The sequence below is a fragment of the Cololabis saira genome, chromosome 3 (genome assembly GCF_033807715.1).
Source record: "Cololabis saira isolate AMF1-May2022 chromosome 3, fColSai1.1, whole genome shotgun sequence".
In the NCBI taxonomy this organism is placed as follows: domain Eukaryota; kingdom Metazoa; phylum Chordata; class Actinopteri; order Beloniformes; family Belonidae; genus Cololabis; species Cololabis saira.
The window spans coordinates 48597183-48621872 of NC_084589.1; the positions used below are offsets into that span (position 1 = coordinate 48597183).

The window sequence follows — 24690 nt, forward strand, 5'->3', positions numbered from 1 at the left end:
TCTGTACTGCTGCAAATTCTCTGGAGTCTAAAAAACTGGCTTTTGGGTAGGCCTCTTTTGAGGGGAGGAGGACGAAAACTACTAGCCAATAAGAGCGTATTTCTATTTGTTTCTTTTCAGTAGAGTGAAGTGGATAAGGAGCCATTCTTTTTTTCAACCCATATATCTAGAAAAATAACTTTTTCACTACTATACTCCATTGTAAATTGGAGGTTGCTGTCGAAGCTAATTCAGTAAGGTAAAAAAGTCTTCTAGTTCATTAGCATCAGCTTTAATTAGACAGAAGATGTCATCAATGAATCCGTACCATTTTAAGATTTTTGGCAAAAAAAAATATTGTGCTCAGGATTTGACACAAAGTTTTTTTCAAAGTGACCCACGTATAGATTTGCGTAATTCGGAGCACAAATAGAGCTGGTACCAGATACTTGGAAATAATATTCACCATTAAAGTTAGTAGTTTTTCTTCATGATAAAAGTAGCTAAGTCAACAATAAACTTACCCGGGGGCATGAGTAAGTCCTGCAAATAGAACTTTTAGGCTTCTCTACCACCATCATGGGGAATATTAGTGTAGAGACTGGGGATGTCAAAGGTGACCAACAGAAGATCATCAGGAAGGTTAGTGAGGTTAAAGATCTTATTAATGAAATCCGTGGAGTCTCTAATATACGCTGGTAGTGTTTGGACATAAGGTTTGATATAGTGATCCACAAACTCTGACAAAGGTGATAGTAAAGCGTTCATCTGGGCCACAATAGGGCGACCAGGAGGATTTGACAGGCTTTTGTGCACTTTGGGTAGTGTGTAAAAGACTGGACAAACGGGCGGCTGACAATACAAGAATTCAGAAATGCTCAACCTGAAATGCAACAACTTTATTCTTCAGCTGTCTCGATACCATAGCAGTAACACATGAGTACAGTCACAGTGCCGCCTAATGGTCACACAGAGTAATGCACTTGTTTTCAAATATACTACATAGATGAAGGGGAAGACCGAAGGTTCAGGACAAACTTTAAACCTCACAAATACAATCAACACTGGGAAGCACTTTTGACTTGTTAAAATCCCATCTTTTTGTCCCTTTTTGTAATTCCAGAACTCCCACAAGAAAATGTTTGTAAGGTGGAGGAGGACGGGGTTTTCAGTGACCAGCACCTGGATAACCTGGAGAGGAGCTGCAGCCCGGACCAGGAGGAACCAGGGCATCCACAGACTACAGAACTGGAGGAAGACTCCAGCGGTCAGGAGATGAAGCACGAGGACGTAGAGGTGGATGTCTCATTGGTCAATCTCGCTGATGTGAAAGTTGAAAATGGTGAACCAGGACCAAACTGTGGCCAGCTGCTGTTGCACACTTCTCCTGAAGCTGAAAACAAAGATGAGGAAGGGACTGAAAGTTTACGCTCAGACTCCAGTAAAACTGCAGATCCGGAGGCAATGAGACGACACGGTGACCACGAAGATGCTGCTGTCCCGTCAGACAGCAACTGTAAATCAAAGCTGACCAAGACCCACGCGGGGAAGAAGGCGTTTTCTTGCAGCACTTGCAGGAAAGAGTTCAGTAAAAGTCGTAATTTAATGAATCACATGAAGATCCACACTGGCGAAAGGCCGTACCTATGCAAAACCTGCGGAAAATCGTTTACTGAATCATCTGATCTTAACCGGCACATAACCACGCACACGGGCGAGAAGCCCTACATCTGCAAAACTTGTGGAAAAAGTTACAGTCAACCTTCCAACCTGGTGATTCACTCGAGGATCCACACAGGCGAGAAGCCGTACTTGTGCAACACCTGCGGAAAAACCTTTACTAGATCATCAGTTCTTAAACGCCACATAACCATGCACACGGGCAAGAAGCCCTACATCTGCAAAACTTGTGGAAAAAGTTACACAGAACATTCCAACCTGGTGATTCACTCGAGGACCCACACAGGCAAAAAGCCATACATGTGCAACACCTGCAGCAAAACCTTTACTATTTTATCGGATCTTAAACGCCACATAACCACGCACACGGGCGAGAAGCCCTACAGTTGCAAAACATGTGGAAAGAGTTACAGGCTACGTTCCTACCTGGTGGATCACTCGAGGACCCACACCGGTGAAAGGCCGTTCGTGTGCAACACCTGCGGAAAAACCTTTACTAAATCATCAAACCTTAAAAGCCACATAACCACGCACACGGGCGAGAAGCCCTACATCTGCAAAACATGTGGAAAAAGTTACAGGCTACGTTCCCACCTGGTGGATCACTCGAGGATCCACACCGGCGAAAGGCCATACCTGGGCAACACCTGCAACAAAACCTTTGCTGTATCATCACATCTTAAACGGCACATAACCACGCACACGGGCGAGCAGCGATATTTGTGCAAGACACAGAATTGATTTGCTGAGTCACATGAGAAATCACCCGGAGGAGAAGTCTGGTGACTCGTGACAAAGGATGCTCATGTTGTCGTCCTCCGGGGGCAGGTGTCCACTCCTGTCTGACCCACAGAAGAAGAACCCGCAGAAGTCCAACCACCACCTCCTGTGGCTGATGAGCCTAATCCCCTCCCCACAAGGGTTGCAGGTTCAACCCAGATTTATGCTTCTCCGTCAACTTGACGCAGAGGGAACAATGTGGTTGTGTACACTTTTTAAAGTTCTGCATTGAGGTTGTTTGAATCCCTGTTCCTTCTTAAAATCGTATTATTTGTTGCTGTTGGTAACTTGCCGTCTCAACGGTGCAAATAAAGAGCTGTTAGTATGTGCTGAAGTTTCTTTAAACGTGACAGTTTATTTCGTTCATCTACAAAGCCTCTCTCACACGTTCTTTTTCCTGTCTGTTTCTTCTTCACTCACATTCTCTTTGTAAAGTTAATCTGCAGCTCCATGTTGTTAAACTCTCTCCATCTACTCCGTTCAGAGGTTATACATAGGTCGCTGAAAACTGTAAAAGGCTTTATACAGTTTAAAATCTGAGCTGCGCGTACATCAGATTATCGTGATAATTCATGAGACAAAATAAATCAAAACAATGTAATTCAAATGATCCATGCTGTGTTATTGTAACTATAAGTTACAACATATTTGTGTACGTTTTTCATATTGTTTAAATAATATAAAATTAACAATATTATTAAATCACATGTATAAAATCAAGTTGTATTAGATTTACAACTCGTCTGACACATGATTTATTCTAATGCTGATGTTGAGATCCGTGTTGAAGCTGCAGATCTGCAGGTTGGAGAGCAGGAAGAAGAGGGAGGATCATCGGGATCAGATTCCAGGAAGAGGACAGACTTTGGATTTAACACTTTTATGTCAGACATCCGTTTAAAAGTAAATGTATTTTTACCTCAACTCATATTTAGTAAGAAATAATCGTGAAAAATGTAATTAAATTTTCATTTTACATGGATGCATTTTTTTTATTGTTTATAATTCTGGAATGTTATTATTTAGAAAGAGCAGCAGTGCCCCCTGGTGGTGAGTTATAAAAGCTCAACATAAACTCAAGCGTGAAAAATCTATTATAATAATAATAATAAAAACACAAATAAAAAAAGACTTCAGTGCATCAACAAGAGGAAAGTTGTCAATGACGCAGATTATTGGTACAGCGTGATCAGTACAACCGGCATTTAACTCAGAAAACAATGTGGAAAGAGAAATGTCCTCAAATGAAGTTGAAAAGTGGAGATGCACTTTTGTCCTTTATCCTCAACTTCCTCAATCACGTCATTTTGATCCAGTTTGTTATTTAACTGGTCTTGGCTTCATCAAATGACACATCCAGGGACAGAAGCCGTGCATAGGTGTTCATCCTGTCCAGGTGTTGGAAGGTGAAGTGAAGCCGAAGCCATCGCTTCATCCACTGATCTGTTGGCACGGTAGGAAAACTGATAGGAATCCACTGTGTCAGGAACCATGGAGTTGATGTGGGTTAAAAAAAGATGATCTGCTCTGTTGGTCTCTGGAGAAGGTTTAATGAAAATGTCTCTCCACATTTCTAGTCCATTAAAGAAGGCCGATTTTATGTCCATCAAATGCAGTGTCCATTGTTTTTGATAACTTCCTGCCACAAGGAGCCTCAGAGACTGAAGCACAGGTTGGAGATTCCTTCTGTAGCAGAAACTTGCACTTCCTCAAAACCTTGTGCAACAAGCCTGGCTTTTGGTACCAGTCCATTTTCCATCTCTTTCAAAGTGCAAACTCAACGAGTGGAGATGCACTTTTGTAATAATAATTACAACAATAATAAAAATAATAATATGATAATGGAGGGAGGACTTTGCTGTTTCAGGGCTGAGACCACTTGCCTTCATGGAGAGGGACATGAATTCCTTCATGAATAAGGACTAAAAATAACGTTAAAGGTATTTGGAATATATTGAACGATGCCATTAGGAAAAGTTCAAGACAGACTAATTATCCACAATATTTAACCAATAACGATGAAGTCATTAATGATATGAATGAGGTGGTTAATAATTTTAACAGGTATTTTGTGAGTGTTGGACCAAATCTGGCAGAAAAATGTGTGATCCTGGATCAGCTGATGGATGGAAGGAAACATTAATAAGTAGAAATCCAGATTCAATGTTTCTCACAGCTGTGGAGGAGAGAGAAATCATAGATATTGTAAGTAAATGTAAAAACAAGGTGTCAACTGACTGTGGTGATATGACAATAGTCAAAAAGGTTATTGATGGATTGTTAACTGACATACAGCTGTAATCAGTCACGCAGAACTGGGACATTTACAAAAAAAAAAAATGAAAACTGCAAAAGTCATCCCACTGTACAGAACTGGAGACAGACACCAATTCACTAATTACAGGCCTGATTCTTTACTCCCAACATTTTCTAAGATCTTAGAAAAAGTATTTATTTACAGGTTGGACAAATTAATGCCAATCAAAAGGCCACGCCCCTAATTACGCATTAAACTTCTTGCTTTATATAATTCCAACCTGCCACAATACGAGGAAAAAGAGGCTTCAAACCCCTGCAGAAAACCTGTGGGTGATTCATGCATGAATGAACCGTCATTCTGAGTTTGGGGGTTAGTTTGGGATCTTTATTTCCTCTAGTGGTTAAATGTTGGAAACTGCAGCTTTAAATGACTCTTGTATATCTATATATTTCACACCAAAATCAGTTTGATAGTTTGATAGTTTGATATTTAAATGTTTTAATGTCTCAAAGACTTACCATGTGTATTATTTTGAGGCCCATTGCAATAAAAGTTTCTTAACAACATAAATGTTTTATGACAAATAATAAAGAACACATGAATTCAAAAATATTTTTCTTTTATTTATTGATATTAACAATCAGAAGTTTATCATATAAATTGCGTCAGCTCTCATTGTGTTGGAAAAAATAAAACTCTTTCTAAACCTTTTTGCTTGTGTTGTTTTCTCAGATGTAAATCACTTTGGATAAAAGCGTCTGCTAAATGACAGAAGTCGTAGTAAACCAGTGATGAAAAGAATGTTGTATGCATTTTGTTCTAATTACTTTCGTTGGTAAATGAAATACTGACTGTAACTGCGAGAAGGAACTATGTCATTTGTTCAGACTCCACTGCAGCCCTTCAGAGTTTGACTTCAAAGAAAACAATAAGAGAAGATCTAGTGTTGGAAATATTAATGGTGTTGTGGAGGTTATGCAGAACTGGAATTACTGTGCAGTTTTGTTGGGTTCCTGCCCACATGGGTGTTGATGGCAATGAGAAAGCAGACAATATTGCTAAAAGAGCATTGAAATTGAGTAGTGAGGTAATTATGGAAATTCCTTTTGGTAAAGGTGAAGCAAAATCATGAATTAGAAAGGCAGTGAGGGATTCATGGCAGAAGGTGTGGGACAACGGTGTAAAAGGGAGACATTTTTATAACATACACAAGTCAATTAAGGTGAAGGTTTTCAAAGGAAAGTGTAGGAGAGAGGAAGTCATCATTTCTAGATTAAGATTAGGTCATACTAGTTTAAAATCAACTCTGTATTTAATGTCAAAGTCCGTGTGTGATAAATGTGATGAGTGTGATGTCACAGAGAATGTAGAGCATGTGATTCTTAAATGTGGCAAGTATGAGGTAGAAAGGAACGCTTTAAGAGACAGGATGTACGAGCTGGGACGGGAATGGAGTTTAGTAGGTAATTAGGGAGGAGTGAGGTGATGAGGGATTGTTATAAGGAAATCCTTGTCTTTCTTAAAGATGCAGGGATAGATAATAAGATTTAAATGTGGTTATCTTATTTTATTTAGGTATTTCCTTTTTTTCCCCTTTAAGTTAGACTGTAACCTGGTGTAATAATGATCCTGATGTTACACACTCCGGTACAGCAGGTGGCGGTAGAACCTAATAACGTTGGTTGTGATCCGCCATTAAACCTAGAGAAGAAGAGGGAGAGGACGGTTCTGTTGTTTCCTTTCTTTTTCCTCTTCAACAATGTCTAAGGTGAATCATCTGAGAGAGTTTATCGGTCAGCGACTAACAGCAGCTGCTGTAGAAATATTGTCAGTGTTTGAAAAAAGCATCTTGGAGTATGAAGAAGAGCTCGACCGTCAGCGCAGACTGTTGGACCTCGCCTGGAAACCTGAAATCAGACTCCACAGAGTCGGTACGTAACCCTGGAAAGTTGAATAAATGAACACATGAGTATGACTCCTACAAGATCCCTTTGTTTCCAGTTAAAAGCCGTGGTGATGAAGCAAACCAACTAAATGGGAAACTCCCCAGCTCAAGCAGCTGCTGATGTGGGATTCGGAAACATCCCGAACTAACTTGTTGTTCTGTTTACTTGGTGCTGCCTTTCATGCTCCATTCACACTCTGGACCAGACTGATATTTCACACTTTATGAATGAATGAATGAATTTTTATTTGGAACATGTATATAAAAAATAAACAGTAACATCTTCATATTCACATATGTTGGAAAAAAGGAGTAGGAAGAAGTCTACACTTTTTCCTAGTTCCTACCCCTTTATAACTCTATGAATTTACATTATTGCTATTATTATATCTACACAATATCCATATAAATATAGTCTATATAAATACTATGTAAAACATGCCTATTACTATAAAATCTGTTGTCAAATATCTTGGCATTTCCATCTCTAAAGATTCAGCAGAACGTGAAAATAAAAATGTCTGGAGGGTAATTAATGAATGCCTAAACAAACTTAACTCCTGGTTATTAAGAGACATCAGTTTATTAGGTCGTATCTTCTTAACCAAAATGGAAAGTCTCTCCAGATGTATTTATCCAGCAAACTCGTCGTCTATTCCCAATAACGTAATCAAAAAGATTAATCAGGTTAACTCTGATTTATATCTGGAGAAAGAAAATTAATCACATTAGGAAAACTGAACTGACCAAAGAATTCAAAGATGGAGGCCTGCAAGCTGTATATTTAGATTTTATTAATGGAAACCTAAAAAAAGAACTGGTTGAAATCTTTTCTACACAATAAGAGCTTTTGGTATCATATCTCCAGAGTCATTTTTAATAAATTGGGAGGCATGTTACTAAGTTACTGTTACTAAAATGCGACTTTACCGTTCAAATTTCATGCTTTAGACTTAATCGTTTATTTTGTAGAAAAGATGCAGGTCACGGTGTAAGATGTGAGATGACACTGGCAAAAAACGTGATGGTTGGAGGATGCTCATATAGGAGTTCATATCCAGGACTTGTAGTTAGATTGTTATTTATGACGCGGAAGAAGCCATTTCTAGAACAACAACTTTATTTTTCAACTGTCTCGATACCAACGCAGTAACACAAGAGTACAGTCACAGTGCCGCCTAATGGTCACAGAGAGTAATGCACTTGTTTTCAAATATACTACCATATTTTCACGACCATTCGGCGCACCGTGTGAAAAGGCGCAGCCTCATTTTTGTATCTCATTTTTAGATCTAAAACACACATACGGCGCACCGACCCAAAAGGCGGAGTCTACAGACACGGAGCTGCACACACGCGCGCCGCAAAACACACGCACTTGTTTTCAAATATACTACATAGATGAAGGTGAAGACCGAAGATTCAGGACAAACTTTAAACCTCACAAATACAACCAAACAATCAACACTGGGAAGCACTTTTGACTTGTTAAAATCCTATCTTTTTGTCCCTTTTTGTAATTCCAGAACTCCCACAAGAAAATGTTTGTAAGGTGGAGGAGGACGGGGTTTTCAGTGACCAGCACCTGGATAACCTGGAGAGGAGCTGCAGCCCGGACCAGGAGGAACCAGGGCATCCACAGACTACAGAACTGGAGGAAGACTCCAGCGGTCAGGAGATGAAGCACGAGGACGTAGAGGTGGATGTCTCATTGGTCAATGTTGCTGATGTGAAAGTTGAAAATGGTGAACCAGGACCAAACTGTGGGCAGCTGCTGTTGCACACTTCTCCTGAAGCTCAAAACAAAGATGAGGAAGGAACTGAAAGTTTACGCTCTGACTCCAGTAAAACTGCAGATCCGGAGCCAATGAGACGACACGGTGACCACGAAGATGCTGCTGTCCCGTCAGACAGCAACTGTAAATCAAAGCTGACTAGGACCCACACGGGGAAGAAGGCGTTTTCTTGCAGCACCTGCAGGAAAGAGTTCAGTAAAAGTAGTATTTTAATAGATCACATGAAGATCCACACTGGTGAAAGGCCGTACCTGTGCAACACCTTCAACAAACCCTTTACTAAATCATCAGCTCTTAAAAGCCACATAATCACGCACATGGGCGAGAAGCCCTACATCTTCAAAACATGTGGAAAAAGTTACAGAGAACGTTCCAAACTGGTGATTCACTCAAGGATCCACACGAGCGAGAAGCCCTACATTTGCAAAACATGTGGAAAGAGTTACAGGCTACGTTCCACCCTGGTGGTTCACTCAAGGACCCACACCGGCGAAAGCCCGTCCCTGTGCAACACCTGCGGGAAAACCTTTACCAAATCATCACATCTTAACCGCCACATAACCACACACACGGGTGAGAAGCTTGACATCGGCCACAGGGTGCAGTTCCCCTGCATTCTAACTTCAAGGCTTGCCTGTAACTTTGACGTGGTCACATTGTTTTATTTTCTTTATATGTTTTTAGATGAGCTTATTGGAGTGGAGTATCTCTACAAGCAAACTGGTAAAGTGCTGCAGGATTACAACGTGGCCATTGAGCAGTCAGAGAATAATGTGGTCCAGGTGGATGAGAGTTTCATTGAGACTGAGGAGTTTGTAAACATGACCCTTCCATCCTTGGAGACAGTGCGAAGACCTGCCGTCTCACAATCGTCTGCAGCTGCTCCTATTCCACCACTTTCAGCTCCTCCATCTACCAGCTCCACATGTCTGCCAGCAGTCCCTCCTTCAGCTCCATCAACCAGCTCCATGTCTCTGCCAGCAGTCCCTCCTTCAGCTACGGCTTCTCCTTTGGACAGCCTACTGATGGCTAAATCCAGGCCAGCAATTCTTCCTGCTACTCAATGCTGTGAGTTTTACTGAAGTATTAATAGAACTTTTAGTATATGTAAATGCACCAACTCTTAATACACAAATGGGTAGAAGTAAAATTAGCCACGAACACATATACATTTTAAGTAATAACCTTGTTCTTCTATGTAGCCCCAACACAGCAACCTTCGTCAGGAGCTGCTGCTCAAGCTTCTGAAGCCTCCTCCTCACATGATGTAAGAAGGAATTTGAAAATAGGTATTAAAATTATACGTTGCTGCTGTACATAGAGCTTATTGAATTTTTGTTGGTTTTTTTTCTGTTTTAGGATTCAGTTGGGCCTGACAACATCGAAGGGTATGGAGCAGTACAAGACTTGGCAGAGTTTTTGGTTGGCCTCAGACACCACCGTCTTGCCTTGAGTGGAGAAGAGGCCAACCAGGTCATCACCCTGTGGCAAATGCTGGGGGAGTACGACAAAAGGAAAACCATTTACCCAATACGTCACTGAACCAACCTGTCACAGGGTCGATTCCGGGCAACCAAAAAGATTGTGGCACCAGGTGTAGAGAGCACCAAAAGGTAGATAAATCTAAGCAAGAACAAGGTCTTGACTGTTTAAAAAATATATATTCACAATTCAAAATATCTAATTACAAAATAATAACACTGAAAACAGTCGTGTTTTAATAGTATGTATGGGATTCTATTTTTCAGATCTTTCATCGGGGCCCACAGTCCAGCTCAGTGGCCTGACTGTAACAGGGTGGTGGAGGCCGTCTTCCTGAGACTCTGTGCCCTCTACCCAAATGCTGTGCACTGTGATGGTAAAAAGGTGTCCCGGTTCACAATGATGGCTCGTTTATACAAACACATCCGGGAGTGTGTGATAACAAACAGTAGAGTGATGAGTGAGACCACCATCCAGCTCCCCGAAGTAAACGCTGCCACACTCACACAATGGTGAGTACCTCAGCATACTTCATATACAGTTCAGTACAGAAGGATTTGAACAATGACAGAATCTGTACAACTTTGCACCAAAAAAATGGATTTACAATGAAAACAATCAAGTGTTATCTTTCACCTTTATTGCTGCTGACAGCTTTACAGACATTTCACTTTACCTCACATTTACCTGCATTTCCGAGGTAATTAAAGCCTTGAAAAGAAAGTACTAATCTTCTTATATATTTATTTTACACAGGTACAGCAGGCGCAGCAGGGGACAGGAACAAAAAATTCTGCACCGGGGCGTCCCAGCTCCAGATCCACCCATGGCTGCCCCAGAAAAACTATGTCCAGCGGTACAGAAAGACCCCTCCCTGTTTTCAGCCAGTTTACTTCCGCTTCATCAATTCATCTTGCCACTAAATACTGCTGGGGAAGCACATCTGAAAGGGAGGCCACAACCCCAAGCCATCTTCCCAACTCCACAGCCCCATCCACAGCTGCACTTCCTGTCACAGCTGCCACCTGGCTACGTTGTCCCGTCAGGGGCTGCATCCTCACAGGTGACGGCTGCACCTGGATGCTCACAATACATACTTTCATATACACCATTATCATCACCATCCACCCAGACACAAGCACACAATGAAAGCGGACGTAGGAAACGGGTAGAAGAGCACACAGTCCAAGGAAAAAGAAAATACACCAGAAAGACAGATGTGATTATTTGCAGCAAGTGCAAAGAAAGCCGAAAAACGCCATCACACAGGCAGTATTTCGGCAACTGGTACTGTGGAGAAACAGAAACACAGTCATATGATCAATGGAGGGCTGAATTGGAGAAAAAGGGCTACAGAAAAAGCAAAAAAAACTGAAAACAAGGACCCTCCTGCTTCTTAAAAGTTAATTAGTTGGGTTTAGTTTATTTGGTGGTAACTTTTTTTACTGTTTTATGTTTTTGTCTTTGGGTTTAGCAGCTTTTTTTTTTTAAACCTTCATCTTTTTGGGAAAATTGTTATTGTTATGGGTGTTTTTCTTTTTTTTATTTCTAAATATTAGTCATTACATGCCTTTTTACATCTTATTGTAAAATATTAGTATTGTAAATAGAAATGAGTGCCTTTCTACATCTTAACGTTACAGCTACGATTGTTATTGTTGTTATTGCTGTTTTATTTTACCATGCAAATATATATTTATATAAGTTAATAGAAGTTTATAAATATGAGTCGGCATTTATTGTTATATTACTGTTTCTATTGTTATTATTTGTTATTATTTGTTATGTTGTTGTTATTTGTTATTGTCATTATTTCAATAAAATGTTATGTTTATAATTGATTTTATGACTTTCTTCCTCTTATTCTATTGTTATAAACTCAAATAGTAAGATCCTTTAGAATCTATACAAGGCTAACTGTCCGAAATTGGACATAGCTTAGGGAAGAAAATGTGTAGAATGAACCTTTATTTCTACCATTTCATTTGTTTTTACTTTACTAAAAAAACGTTCTTGTTATCGGTAGTCCCTGGGCTCGAACTCGCGAATTCCCGGTTGAAACGGCTTTTTTTCGTGCGTTCCCGTGCTCGATCTCGCAATGTCGCGGGAGATTTTGATCATTTCTGGATGAGTAACATCGACTAATGTGCGATGTCCTTGGCGCAGCAGGTAGTGTAGCCGTCTCACAGCAAGAAGGTCCTGGGTTCGATTCCCGCCGGGGATGCTGTGGGCGCTGAAGTGCGTGTTAGTTCCCCCATGACTTCAGTGCCCACACCCTGGGTGGGGTTGGCGAAAGGATCTTTCTGTGTGGAGTTTGCATGTTCTCCCCGTGTTCCCTTGGGTAGCTAATGGGAGCTACCCTCACAAAAACATGCACACAGTCCTGGGCTATACATGCCCCCTCTGGCCAACCGGGGCGCCAGATGGGGTGGGGAGGATCCGGCCGGAGAATCCTCACCCTGTCTGGTGGAAAGAAGCGGTCCATCACTCATCAGGATAAGCCCAGTGTAGGGCCCTCCCTGGGTTGGTAGAGGATGGCAATGCCCAGGACTGTCTAGGTAGGAGCACTGGGTGATGAAATGGGCCGGAGAATCCTCACCCTGTCTGGTGGAAAGAAGCGGTTCATCACTCCTCAGGATAAGAAGGAGACCTGAGCCCAGTGTAGGGCCCTCCCTGGGTTGGTAGAGGATGGCAATGCCCAGGACTGTCTAGGTAGGAGCACTGGGTGATGAAATGGGTAAAAAAAAGACAGGAGTGGACAGCTAGGCCGATATATTTTCCCACAAATTATTGACGATAAACAATATTATTGTCGACATTGTCGAGACCAAAATAAGCACTTATGTAATGTTAATATATCATAATAATGCAAGTACACCCTTTCAAATGTAATAATTAAACCTTTATTTGACATTGGAGAACTTTTAAATATGCAAAACAAATAAAACAAGCAAATGGGAGGTTCGAGCCTTCGTGCCCCAAAGTGCAGACCGTCGGGATGCCCGGACCTCCGCACCCCTCGCAGAAACCGCCACCCCCCCAAACAGCAGCTCTCACCCGCGGGGGTGAGAGGAAAAAAGGAGTGCCGTCTCCGTCGAGCCCCCCGCTTGCGCGGTGGACTCAGGTCTCCGCGCTGACCGCGTACCACTGCGCCTGCGAAGGCCGGCGGAGGCAGACACACGCTCCCATCCACTTGGGGGATCTTGGCGGTGGACGTGGGGGGTGACGGAGCTCCGGCTCGTCCCCTCGCCGCGCCGGCGTGCCCGGCAATCACCCGAGCCCTGAGCCGCGGGTTGGAGGGAGAGAGACGGCCGGCCTCCGGGCCGCCACCGCCCCTCTCCTCTCCACCCGTGCCCCCTTTTTTTTTTTGCCTACGACCTCAGATCAGACGAGACAACCCGCTGAATTTAAGCATAATACTAAGCGGAGGAAAAGAAACTGGGGTCCGGTCCGCGCAGTCTGCCCGGGGGATTCAACCCGTGACTCCGCCTCCCCCCACAGATACAAAGAGTCTGAATGATTGACAAGATGGTTCACTCCGTTCATTTTTTTCCGCTAAGGAACGAACGCGCCCAGGACCGATGCACAGAGTGAGCCCTCTTGTCATCCAGTGTGTTTGGAGGCCGGAGACGAAGAAAACAAATATGCGCGCATATGGCCATTTATCGAGGCCGGAAAAATTATCGAGTCCATTTTCATTTATTGTGCGATTAATTGATTTATTGATTATCGTCCCAGGCCTATGGACAGCTGCCCCCGGAGGACGACAATTGCTCGGGGGTTTATGTTTATACTTATGTTTATGTTCATGTTCTGGTTCTCTGGAAAGCGTCTAGAGACAACATCTGTTGTATTAGACGCTATATAAATAAAATTGAATTGAATTGAACAACATGAGCTTCATTTGTCACGAGTCACCAGACTTCTCATCCGGGTGATTTTTCATGTGACTGAGCAAATCAATTATGCAGCTAAAACCTTTGTTGCACGTCTTGCACAAATATCGCAGCTCGTCTGCGTGCGTGGTTATGTGGCGCTTAAGAGCTGATAATACAGTAAAGGTTTTTCTGCAGATGTTGCACACGTACGGCCTTTCACCGGTGTGGGTCCTCGAGTGAATCACCAGGCCAGAACGTTGTGTGAAACCTTTTCCACATGTTTTGCAGTTGTAGGGCTTCTCGCTCATGTGGATCCTCGAATGAACCACCAGGCTAGACCGTTGCGTGAAACTTTTTCCACATGTTTTGCAGATGTAGGGCTTCTCGCCCGTGTGCGTGGTTATGTGGTTTTTAAGATGTGAAGAGTGTCTAAACGATTTTCCGCAGGTGCTGCACGGGTACGGCCTTTCGCCAGTGTGGATCTTCATGTGATCCATTAAATTACTACTTCTACTAAACTCCTTCCTGCAAGTGCTGCAAGAAAATACCTTCTTCCCCGTGTGGGTCCTGGTCAGCTTTGATTTACAGTTGCTGTCTGACGGGACAGCAGCATCTTCGTGGTCACCGTGTCGTCTCATTGGCTCCGGATCTGCAGTTTTACTGGAGTCTGAGCGTAAACTTTCAGTCCCTTCCTCATCTTTGTTTTGAGCTTCAGGAGAAGTGTGCAACAGCAGCTGGACACAGTTTGGTCCTGGTTCATCATTTTCAACTTTCACATCAGCGACATTGACCAATGAGACATCCACCTCTACGTCCTCGTGCTTCATCTCCTGACCGCTGGAGTCTTCCTCCAGTTCTGTAGTCTGTGGATGCCCTGGTTCCTCCTGGTCCGGGCTGCAGCTCCTCTCCAGGTTATCCAGGTGCTGGTCACTGAAAACCCCGTCCTCCTCCACCTTATAAACATTTTCTTGTGGGAGTTCTGGAATTACAGAAAGGGACAAAACGATTGGATTTTAACAAGTCAAAAGTGCTTCTCAGTGTTGATTGTATTGGTGAGGTTTAAACTTTGTCCTGAATCTTCGGTCTTCCCCTTCATCTATGTACCGTATTTTCCCGACCATAAGGCACAAATAAAATTCTTTTTTTTTTTTTTTTAAATGTGCTGCGCACCCAATGAAACGGTGCGCCGTATCTATTACCTGTATTACGGTAATGTAAGGCAGACGGCCACCATGAGAACGGTAAAGGGAGAAGGGGGCGTGTGAAGCACCTGTGAGTTGCGGACGTGAATGAGACCATCCTCAGACTGAAAGCAGAAGCGCTGGCGGAAAAAATTTAAATTGAACATTTTCATGGAGGTCTGTCTTGGTGCTTTCGCTTCATGAAATGGTGCCAGCGCCGGGGAAAGAGGGGATCCGCGCCGGGGAAAGACGGGATCCGCGCCGGGGAGAGACGGGGTCCGCGCCGGGGAGAGACGGGACTTTGAAGGGTTTGATTAATGTAAAAACTGAAATAAAATACAATCAAACTAAGTTTTGCTCCCGCTCTATTTTTAAATAAGCACACTTGTGTGTGTGTTCTGCAGCGGGTGTGTGTGTTTTGCAGCGCGCGTGTGTGTTTTGCGGCACGCGTGTGTGCAGCTCCGTGTCTGTAGACTCCGCCTTTTTGGTCGGTGCGCCGTATGTGTGTTTTAAATCTAAAAATGAGACACAAAAATGAGGCTGCGCCTTTTTACACGGTGCGCCGAATGGTCGTGAAAATACAGTAGTATATTTGAAAACAAGTGCATTACTCTGTGTGACCATTAGGTGGCACTGTGACTGTACTCTTGTGTTACTGCGTTGGTATCGAGACAGTTGAAGAATAAAGTTGTTGTTCCAGAAATGGCTTCTTCCGTGTCATAAATAACGATCTAAGTACAGCATATGAACACATATATGAGTATCCTCCAACCATCACGTTTTTTGCCAGTGTCATCTCACATCTCACACTGTGACCTGCATCTTTTCTACAAAATAAGCGATTAAGTCTAAAGCATGAAATTTCAACGGTAAAGTTGCATCTTAGTAACAGTTCAATGCCTCCCAGTTTATTAAAAATGACTCTGAACTGAAATGATCTGAATCATCTACTGTATTAATGAATGTGTTTACACAGGACTTGATTATATTTATTATTCATTTTTGTTCTAGTATTAATAGACATATGTTAAATGATTTTGAATGATGTAATTTATTGACCATGTGACGGAGGGAAGGGGAGAGGGTGTGCTGTTTTTATTTTTATTTACTTATTTATTTATTCCTTTTTTAATGTATTTTTTCTTTTTCTTATTTTTCTTTTTTATCTTATTATTTATTTATTTTGGTTTAACTAATGTTATGAAAAGTAAAAAAAAAAGGGGGGAAAATATTGATAATTATATTGTTATTGTAAATCTTCTTTTTTTTCTTTTTTTTAATGCCCTCAATAAAGATATCTATAAAAAAAAAATGACTCTGGGGATATGATACCAAAAGCTCTTATTGTGTAGAAAAGATTTCAACCAGTTCCTTTTTTAGGTTTCCATTAATAAAATCTAAATCTATAGCTTGCAGGACTCCCTCTTTGAATTCTTTGGTCAGTTCAGTTTTCCTAATGTAATTAATTTTCTTTCTCCAGATTTAATCAAAGTTAACCTGATTAATCTTTTTGATTACGTTATTGGGAATAGACAACGAGTTTGCTGGATAAATACATCTGGAGAGACTTTCCATTTTGGTTAAGAAGATACGACCTAATAAACTGATGTCTCTTAATAACCAGGAGTTAAGTTTGGTTTGGCATTCATTAATTACCCTCCACACATTTTTATTTTCACGTTCTGCTGAATCTTTAGAGATGGAAATGCCAAGATATTTGACAACAGATTTTATAGTAATAGGCATGTTTTACATAGTATTTTTATAGACTATATTCATATGGATATTGTGTAGATATAATAATAGCAATAATGTAAATTCATAGAGTTATAAAGGGGTAGGAAATAGGAAAAAGTGCAGACTTCTTCCTACTCATTTTTTCCAACATATGTGAATATGAAGATGTTACTGTTTATTTTTTATATACATGTTCGAAATAAAAATTCATTCATTCATTCATTCATAAAGTGTGAAATATGAGTCTGGTCCAGAGTCTGAATGGACCATGAAAGGCAGCACCAAGTAAACAGAACAACAAGTTAGTTCGGGATGTTTCCGAATCCCACATCAGCAGCTGCTTGAGCTGGGGAGTTTCCCATTGAGTTGGTTTGCTTCATCACCACGGCTTTTAACTGGAAACAAAGGGATCTTGTAGGAGTCATACTCATGTGTTCATTCATTCAACTTTCCAGGGTTACGTACCGACTCTGTGGAGTCTGATTTCAGGTTTCCAGGCGAGGTCCAACAGTCTGCGCTGACGGTCGAGCTCTTCTTCATACTCCAAGATGCTTTTTTCAAACACTGACAATATTTCTACAGCAGCTGCTGTTAGTCGCTGACCGATAAACTCTCTCAGATGATTCACCTTAGACATTGTTGAAGAGGAAAAAGAAAGGAAACAACAGAACCGTCCTCCTCAAAGGAATCACTGCTCACGTGTTCTTCTTCTTCTTCTTCTTCTTCTTCTTCTTCAATGGTGTTTATTGGCGGTTGGCAAACAAACTTGAAGGTGTATTACCGCCACCTACTGGACTGGAGTGTGGAACACTAGACTAGCAGACAAAATAATACAAAATAAATAAGAAAAGAAAAATACTAATAAAATAAATGAATAAAATAAAACAAAAACTAAATAAGGAAATCAAATCCTCTCCAGTATCCCTGTATCTTTCAGATATGCCATCAAATGCTTGAGCATAACTCCTGACTCTGCTCCTAGCAAGTTCCCCCCATTTAAAGCCATCCTGGCTTCCTCTGCTGCTGCTGCTAATGTCCTTCTTTCCACCTCATATCCTCCACAATCCAACAACACATGCTGAACACATTCAGCCTGCCCACATTGGTCACATCTGCCATCGGGGTGTTTTCCTATTTTGTGCAGTGTATTGTTCAGTCCTGTGTGTCCTATCCTGAGTCGTGTAATGATTGCCTCTTCCCTCCGGTTCCTGCCCCTCCTTCTTCCCAACCCAACTGTTTTCTGTATATTGTAAAGGTGTCTTCCCGTGTCTTGGATGTCCCAGTATTCTTGCCACACTTTCCCCACATGTTTTCTTGATTATTGATTTACCCTCTGCCCTACATAATGGAATGTCTGTATCTACAGTGTGTGATTTGAGTGTTTGTTTGGCCAGAATATCCACTCCTTCATTCCCTTCTATCCCTACATGGGCAGGAACCCAAATGAAGCAAACTGTCAAACCCCTCTTGTGCATTCTGTGAAGTAGATTATGTATTTTATATATGAGATCTTGCCTACATGACTTCATGGTTTTAATACTTGTAAGAGCTGCCCAACTGTCTGATGCTATTGCTGTTTTGTTATGGTTGTTTTCTTCTATCCATTCCAAGCCTAAAATGATAGCTGCAAGTTCAACTGTATATACTGATAAATGGTCTGTGGTTCTTTTCTTGATATGTGTTTTGTAGTGTGGAATGAAAACTGCAGCTCCTGTTCTTCCAGTATCAGGGTCCTTTGACCCATCAGTGAAAATTAATATTTAGTCTGAAAAGTGTTGTTCCAGATAACTTTCAGCTACCCTTCCCTCGGAAATCTGCCTGTTCCTTTTCTTCAATTGTTGCTGTATGTCAAAGTTTACTGACGGTTCTATGAATACCCAGGGAGGAGTACATGAATATGGGACTGTCGGACTGAAGTGTATATGACCTAAACCTGCTTGTACTGCTTTTATGTTTCCTACCCACCCAAAACTCATAATATTTGATTTATTATGTTCCCAACAGTCCTCCAGGATGGCTTTAGCAGGATGGGAATCACTGCTCACGTGTTCCGGCCATCTTTTATGGTGTGTCTGCTGGAGCAGCAGCATCACTGCAGCAGAGAGGAAGAGACTGGACAAGGTGGTGAGGAAAGCCGGCTCTGTCCTGGGCTGCAGTCTGGACCCGGTGGAGGTGGTGGGGGAGAGGAGGATGGTGGCTAAGCTGTACTCCATCATGGACAATGTCTCCCACCCCCTTCATGAGACTGTCAGAACCCTGGAGAGTTCCATCAGAACCATGGAGAGCTCCATCAGAACCCTGGAGAGCTCCATCAGAACCCTGGAGAGCTCCATCAGAACCCTGGAGAGATCCTTCAGAACCCTGGAGATCCTTCAGAACCATGGAGAGCTCCATCAGAACCCTGGAGAGCTCCATCAGAACCCTGGAGAGCTCCATCAGAACCCTGGAGAGCTCCTACATTGCTTTCTGAGCTAAATGCTGGTTGTACTGATCACGCTGTACCAATAATCTGCGTGACTGACAACTTTCCTCTTGTTGCAGCACCACACTGCAAAAACTCAAAATCTTAACAAGAATATTTGTCTTATTTCTAGTTAAAATGTCTCATTTTTAGTCATAAAATCTCATTACACTTAAAACAAGAGTCATTATCAGAAAAATAACTTATTTGACAATTTTCACCTGTTTCAAGTAAATTTTCACTTGTATAACATCACAATATATAACCTCAGATCGGAGTAGATGGAGAGAGTTTAACAACATGGAGCTGCAGATTAACTTTACAAATAGAATGTGAGTGAAGAAGAAACAGACGGGAAAAAGGAAGTGTGAGAGAGGCTTTGTAGATGAATGAAATAAACTGTCACGTTTAAAGAAACTTCAGCAAATACTAACAGCTCTTTATTTGCACTGTGGAGACAGCAAGTTACCAACAGCAACAAGTAATACGATTTTAAGAAGGAACAGAGATTCAAACAAACTCAATGCAGAACTTTAAAAAAAAAGTACACAACCACATTGTTCCCTCTGCGTCAAGTTAACGGAGAAGCATGAATCCGGGTTGAACCTGCAACCCTTGTGTGGAGGGTATTAGGCTCATCAGCCACAGGAGGTGGTGGTTGGACTTCTGCGGGTTCTTCTTCTGTGGGTCAGACAGGAGTGGACAGCTGCCCCCGGAGGACGACAACATGAGCTTCATTTGTCATGAGTCACCAGACTTCTCCTCCGGGTGATTTTTCATGTGACTCAGCAAATAAATTCTGCGGCTAAAACCTTTGTTGCACGTCTTGCACAAATACGGCTTCTCGCCTGTGTGCGTGTTTATGTGGCGGTTAAGAAACCGTGAATCAGTAAAGGTTTTTCCGCACGTGTTGCACAAGTACGGCCTTTCGCCGTTGTGTATCCTCGTGTGAATCACCAGGTTGGAATTTTTCTTGTAACTTTTCCCACATGTTTTGCAAACGTAGGGCTTCTCACCAGTGTGCGTGGTTTTGTGCCGGTTAAGATCCGATAAATTAGTAAAGGTTTTGCTGCAGGTGTTGCACAGGTATGGCGTTTCACCAGTGTGGATCTTCGGGTGAATCACCAGGAAGGAAAGTAGCCTGCAACTCTTTCCAGATGTTTTGCAGATGTAGGGCTTCTCGCCCGTGTGCGTGTCCATGTGGTGGTTAAGATCCGATAAATTAGTAAAGGTTTTTCCACAGGTGTTGCACAGGTACGGCGTTTCACCGGTGTGGTTCCTCGAGTGCCTCACCAGGTAGGAATTTTTCTTGTAACTTTTTCCACATGTCTTGCAGACGTAGGGCTTCTCGCCTGTGTGCATGGTTTTGTGGCGTTTAAGATGTGATAAATTAGTAAAGGCGTTGTTGCAGATGTTGCACAGGTACGGCCTTTCGCCGGTGTGGATCCTCGAGTGAACCACCAGTTTGTAACGTTCTCTGTAACTTTTTCCACATGTTTTGCAGATGTAGGGCTCCTCGCCCGCGTGGATCCTCGAGTGAACCACCAGTTTGTAACGTTCTCTGTAACTTTTTCCACATGTTTCGCAGATGTAGGGCTTCTCATCCGTGTGCGTGGTTATGTGGCGTTTAAGATCTGATGATTTAGTAAACGATTTTCCGCAGGTGTTGCACAGGTATGGCCTTTCACCAGTGTGGATCATCATGTGATTCTTTAAACTACTACTTTTACTGAACTCTTTCCTGCAAGTGCTGCAAGAAAATACCTTCTTCCCCGTGTGGGTCCTGGTCAGCTTTGATTTACAGTTGCTGTCTGACGGGACAGCAGCATCTTCGTGGTCACCGTGTCGTCTCATTGGTTCCGGATGTGCAGTTTTACTGGAGTCTGAGCGTAAACTTTCAGTCCCTTCCTCATCTTTGTTTTGAGCTTCAGGAGAAGTGTGCAACAGCAGCTGGTCACAGTTTGGTCCTGGTTCACCATTTTCAACTTTCACATCAGCGACATTGACCAATGAAACAGACACCTCTACGTCCTCGTGCTTCATCTCCTGACCGCTGGAGTCTTCCTCCAGTTCTGTAGTCTGTGGATGCCTTGGTTCCCCCTGGTCCGGGCTACAGCTCCTCTCCAGGTTATCCAGGTGCTGGTCACTGAAATCCCCGTCCTCCTCCACCTTACAAACATTTTCTTGTGGGAGTTCTGTAATTACAAAAAGGGACAAAAAGATAGGATTATAACAAGGCAAGGCAAGGCAATGCAAGTTTATTTATATAGCACAATTCAACACAAGGTAATTCAAAGTGCTTTACATTGACATTAAAAGCGGCAAGACATAATTAGAAAGTAAATAACAAATAATATTGAATAAAATTATGAATAAGATGATAAGAAATAAGTAAAATAATAAAAAGCACAAGCTGTTAAAAATAAGGGCAGTAGAGTCCAGCAGATAAGTATTTAATTTAGGAGTACGCTTGAGTAAACAGTAAAGTTTTTAGCCCTGATTTGAAGGAGCTAAAAGAGCAGTTGGAGCAGACCTCAGGGGTCCGTTTCACAAAGCAGGTTCAACAAACTCTGAGTCTAATCCTGAACTCTTAGTTGATCTACTCTGAGATCGGAAACTCTGAGTTTTCGGTTCCAGAACAGCGGTTTAGAGGTAATTTACTCAACTCTAAGTAGTTTCACCTGGAGTTAAGCACGTGCGCCACAACTATCAAAAAGCAGTATCTATAGAGCCCTGATACAAGGATTCACCATGGCAACCGGTGACACAAAAGATCCACATACTTTTTTTTTTTTTTTTTAAACTTTATTTAACATTTCAATTTACAAAATTCCTTTTGAGGAAATATTACCGGTAGTTTGCATCTGAAGATCCACAGATCCACATACTTCACGCCGTGTCCTTTTTCACCCGAATGGAATTAGAGATTTTAATGCGCACATACGGCGAAATTGAACATGTTTTTCGAAAAAAGAGTAACACCGCAGCACAGAATAATATAAAATTAATTTAACAGATCTCCACATCATTCACCTGCAATCCTGTGGAACTCCTTGATGGCTTGGACAGGTTTATGTAGGCTTGCCACCCGTCCCTTGAAATACGGAATTGTTCCTTAATTGGGAATTAAAAGTTGCGTTCCGTATTGAACCAATACAGACACATATTATGCTCTTATTTATTCATGTAATAATATACAGGTGGAGGTCAGAAAATGTGAATATATTGCAAAACTTAATTCGTAGTAAATTCAACTTAAGGTGAAACAAATATTATTTCCCACTACATGCAAAGTGAGATATTTCAAGCCTTTGTTTGTTATAATTTTGGTGATTATGGCTCACAGTTTATGAAAACCCCAAATAAAAAATCTCAAAAAATTTGAATACATTATGAAATCATTAAACAATTCAATCATCAAAATTATAACAAATAAAGGATTAACATATATTGCTTTGCCTGTAATGAGACTATGTATAATGTACATGTATTACGTGGTCTGATAATCATCTCCCGACGAATAATTAATTCTCTGCGCATTAATTCTGCACAAAAAGGAGATGCCGTGTTCGTGACAATGGACTTCTAATATATATACTGACTCTGTTTTTAATGACGGACGGCAGAACTTCGCCAAAACTCGCCTGCTGACTGAATGAATGAGGAAATCAAATGTGCGTGTGGCTCTGAAAGAGGCGGAGACACAGAGAAACTCCAGGTTTCACGATATAAACCTGGTCCCGACCAGTTTAGGTTCAGAGCGTCTGTTACTACGGTAACTGACCGAGAGCTTAAATTACCTCTCTTTGTGAAACAGGCTAGAGTTACTCCTCTTTCTCTGGTTTGAGTTACCTCCGTTTGTGAAATGGAAAACTCAGAGTTTCCCTCATTTCAGGGTTAACAGACTCAGAGTTTTCACTAAACCTGCGTTGTGAAACGGACCCCTGGTCTACAGGAAGTTTGTTCCACCGGTGAGGAGCAGAAAAACTGAACGCTGCCTCACCTTGCTTGGTTCTGGTTCTTGGCACACACAACAAACCAGATCCAGATGACCTAAGGGGTCTGGGAGCTTCATAAGGAACTAACAGATCAACCATGTATTTTGGTCCAAGACCATTCAGTGCTTTGTAGACCAGCAGTAGGATTTTAAACTCTATCCTTTGACTCACTGGAAGTCAGTGTAGTGATTTCATGACCAGTGTAATATGGTCCAGTTTACTGGTGTTTGTAAGGACTCTGGCGGCAGCGTTCTGGATCAGCTGCAGCTGCCTGATTGATTTCTTGTTAAGGCCTGTAAAGATGCCATAGCAATAATTCAACCTACTGAAAATGAATGCATGAATAAGTTTTTCCATGTCTTGTTTAGACAGAGTTTTTTTTAGGGGCAAAAATGATCACCTCTGTCTTTTCTGCATTTAGCTGGAGAAAATTCTGGCACATCCACTCATTGATTTGGTGAATGCAGTTAAATTCAGATTCAGATTCAGAGAAACTTTATTTAACCCCGAGTGGCAATTGCAAGAACAACTGAACAGCAAGACGTTGAAAGTACCAGATAGAATAATATAATAAAAGCAGATAAATGAGGCATGTCTCATATGTACAAAAAATATATAAATATAAGAATATCACAAAAAATGTAAAATAGAGTGACTATAGTGGTATAAATTAAGTTAAAATGTCAGTGTAAAGTGTTGACAGTGGATGTAAACAATGTAACAGGAGTATGGAGTAGTCCGGGGGGGCGATGCAGCGCAGGCGCCGCCTGGAGGGGAGCCACTGAAATGCGGGGTGAAGTATGTGGGAGGGGTCGTTGATGATTTTGGCTGCCTGGCTGAGGGCCTGTTGGTTAAAAACCTGAGACAGAGCTCTGACCTGCAGGCCGATGACTTTGGAGCATAATGATGCAGTGCTCTGATGTCTGCTCCTGTTCTGGAGCAGCAGACAGCATGGCTCCGCGGAGCGCCGCAAAAAAACGCTTCTGTAAAGATGTCTTAAATAAAAAAAAAAGGTGTCACGGAAAGGTTGGTTGCGAACTGATGTGATTCAGCATGAAATAAGTTTTTATTGAATGTTTAGGCAACTTTCAGAGTCTGATATGGAGTCAGCTGCAGGTTCTGCAGGATCCAGAAAGTGTTTCTCCGCTGATGGACCGGTGTTGTGCCAAAAAGTGATTGCCTGCCAGAATCTGATTTCTTCTGATTTGTGGCCGCGGGAGCGCGCACAGCAGCCCGCTGAACGACAGCGCTACAACGTCAGAGTTTCAGATTATGAAACTCAAGAATGAGATCAAGTCAGATTTAGGCAGAAAAAACTTTTCATTAACTGTATTTGGCCTTCAATCAATATTTGGCAGGTAAAAAGACCCATTTTCAGGGGAGAAATCAGATTCTGGGAGGCAATCACTTTTTGGCACGACACTCTACCAGTCTCTCCTCCTGCGGATGAAACACTCGAGTTACAGCAACTTTGCTCTTTATTTCTCACGTTTGCACCTCGATAATCCCGTTG

At 41.9% G+C, this 24690-nt stretch overlaps 2 protein-coding genes and 1 long non-coding RNA gene across 3 annotated transcripts in view; 2 read left to right on the top strand and 1 right to left on the bottom strand.

Annotated features, from left to right (window-relative positions):
• Window positions 1–24690, bottom strand: part of LOC133440735 (NACHT, LRR and PYD domains-containing protein 12-like) — a 239256-nt gene that overhangs the window by 56170 nt on the left and 158396 nt on the right. The gene's annotated exons all lie outside the window — the stretch shown is intronic.
• LOC133440414 (zinc finger protein 239-like) lies at window positions 1108–2737 on the top strand. Its single transcript, XM_061717673.1, has one exon. It carries the CDS (start codon window positions 1255–1257, stop codon window positions 2398–2400), a length of 1146 nt encoding a protein of 381 aa, XP_061573657.1. The 5' UTR covers window positions 1108–1254; the 3' UTR covers window positions 2401–2737.
• LOC133440475 (uncharacterized) lies at window positions 10016–11124 on the top strand. Its single transcript, XR_009782345.1, has 3 exons — window positions 10016–10053; window positions 10189–10434; window positions 10679–11124. It is a non-coding gene; the product is annotated as an uncharacterized LOC133440475 (long non-coding RNA).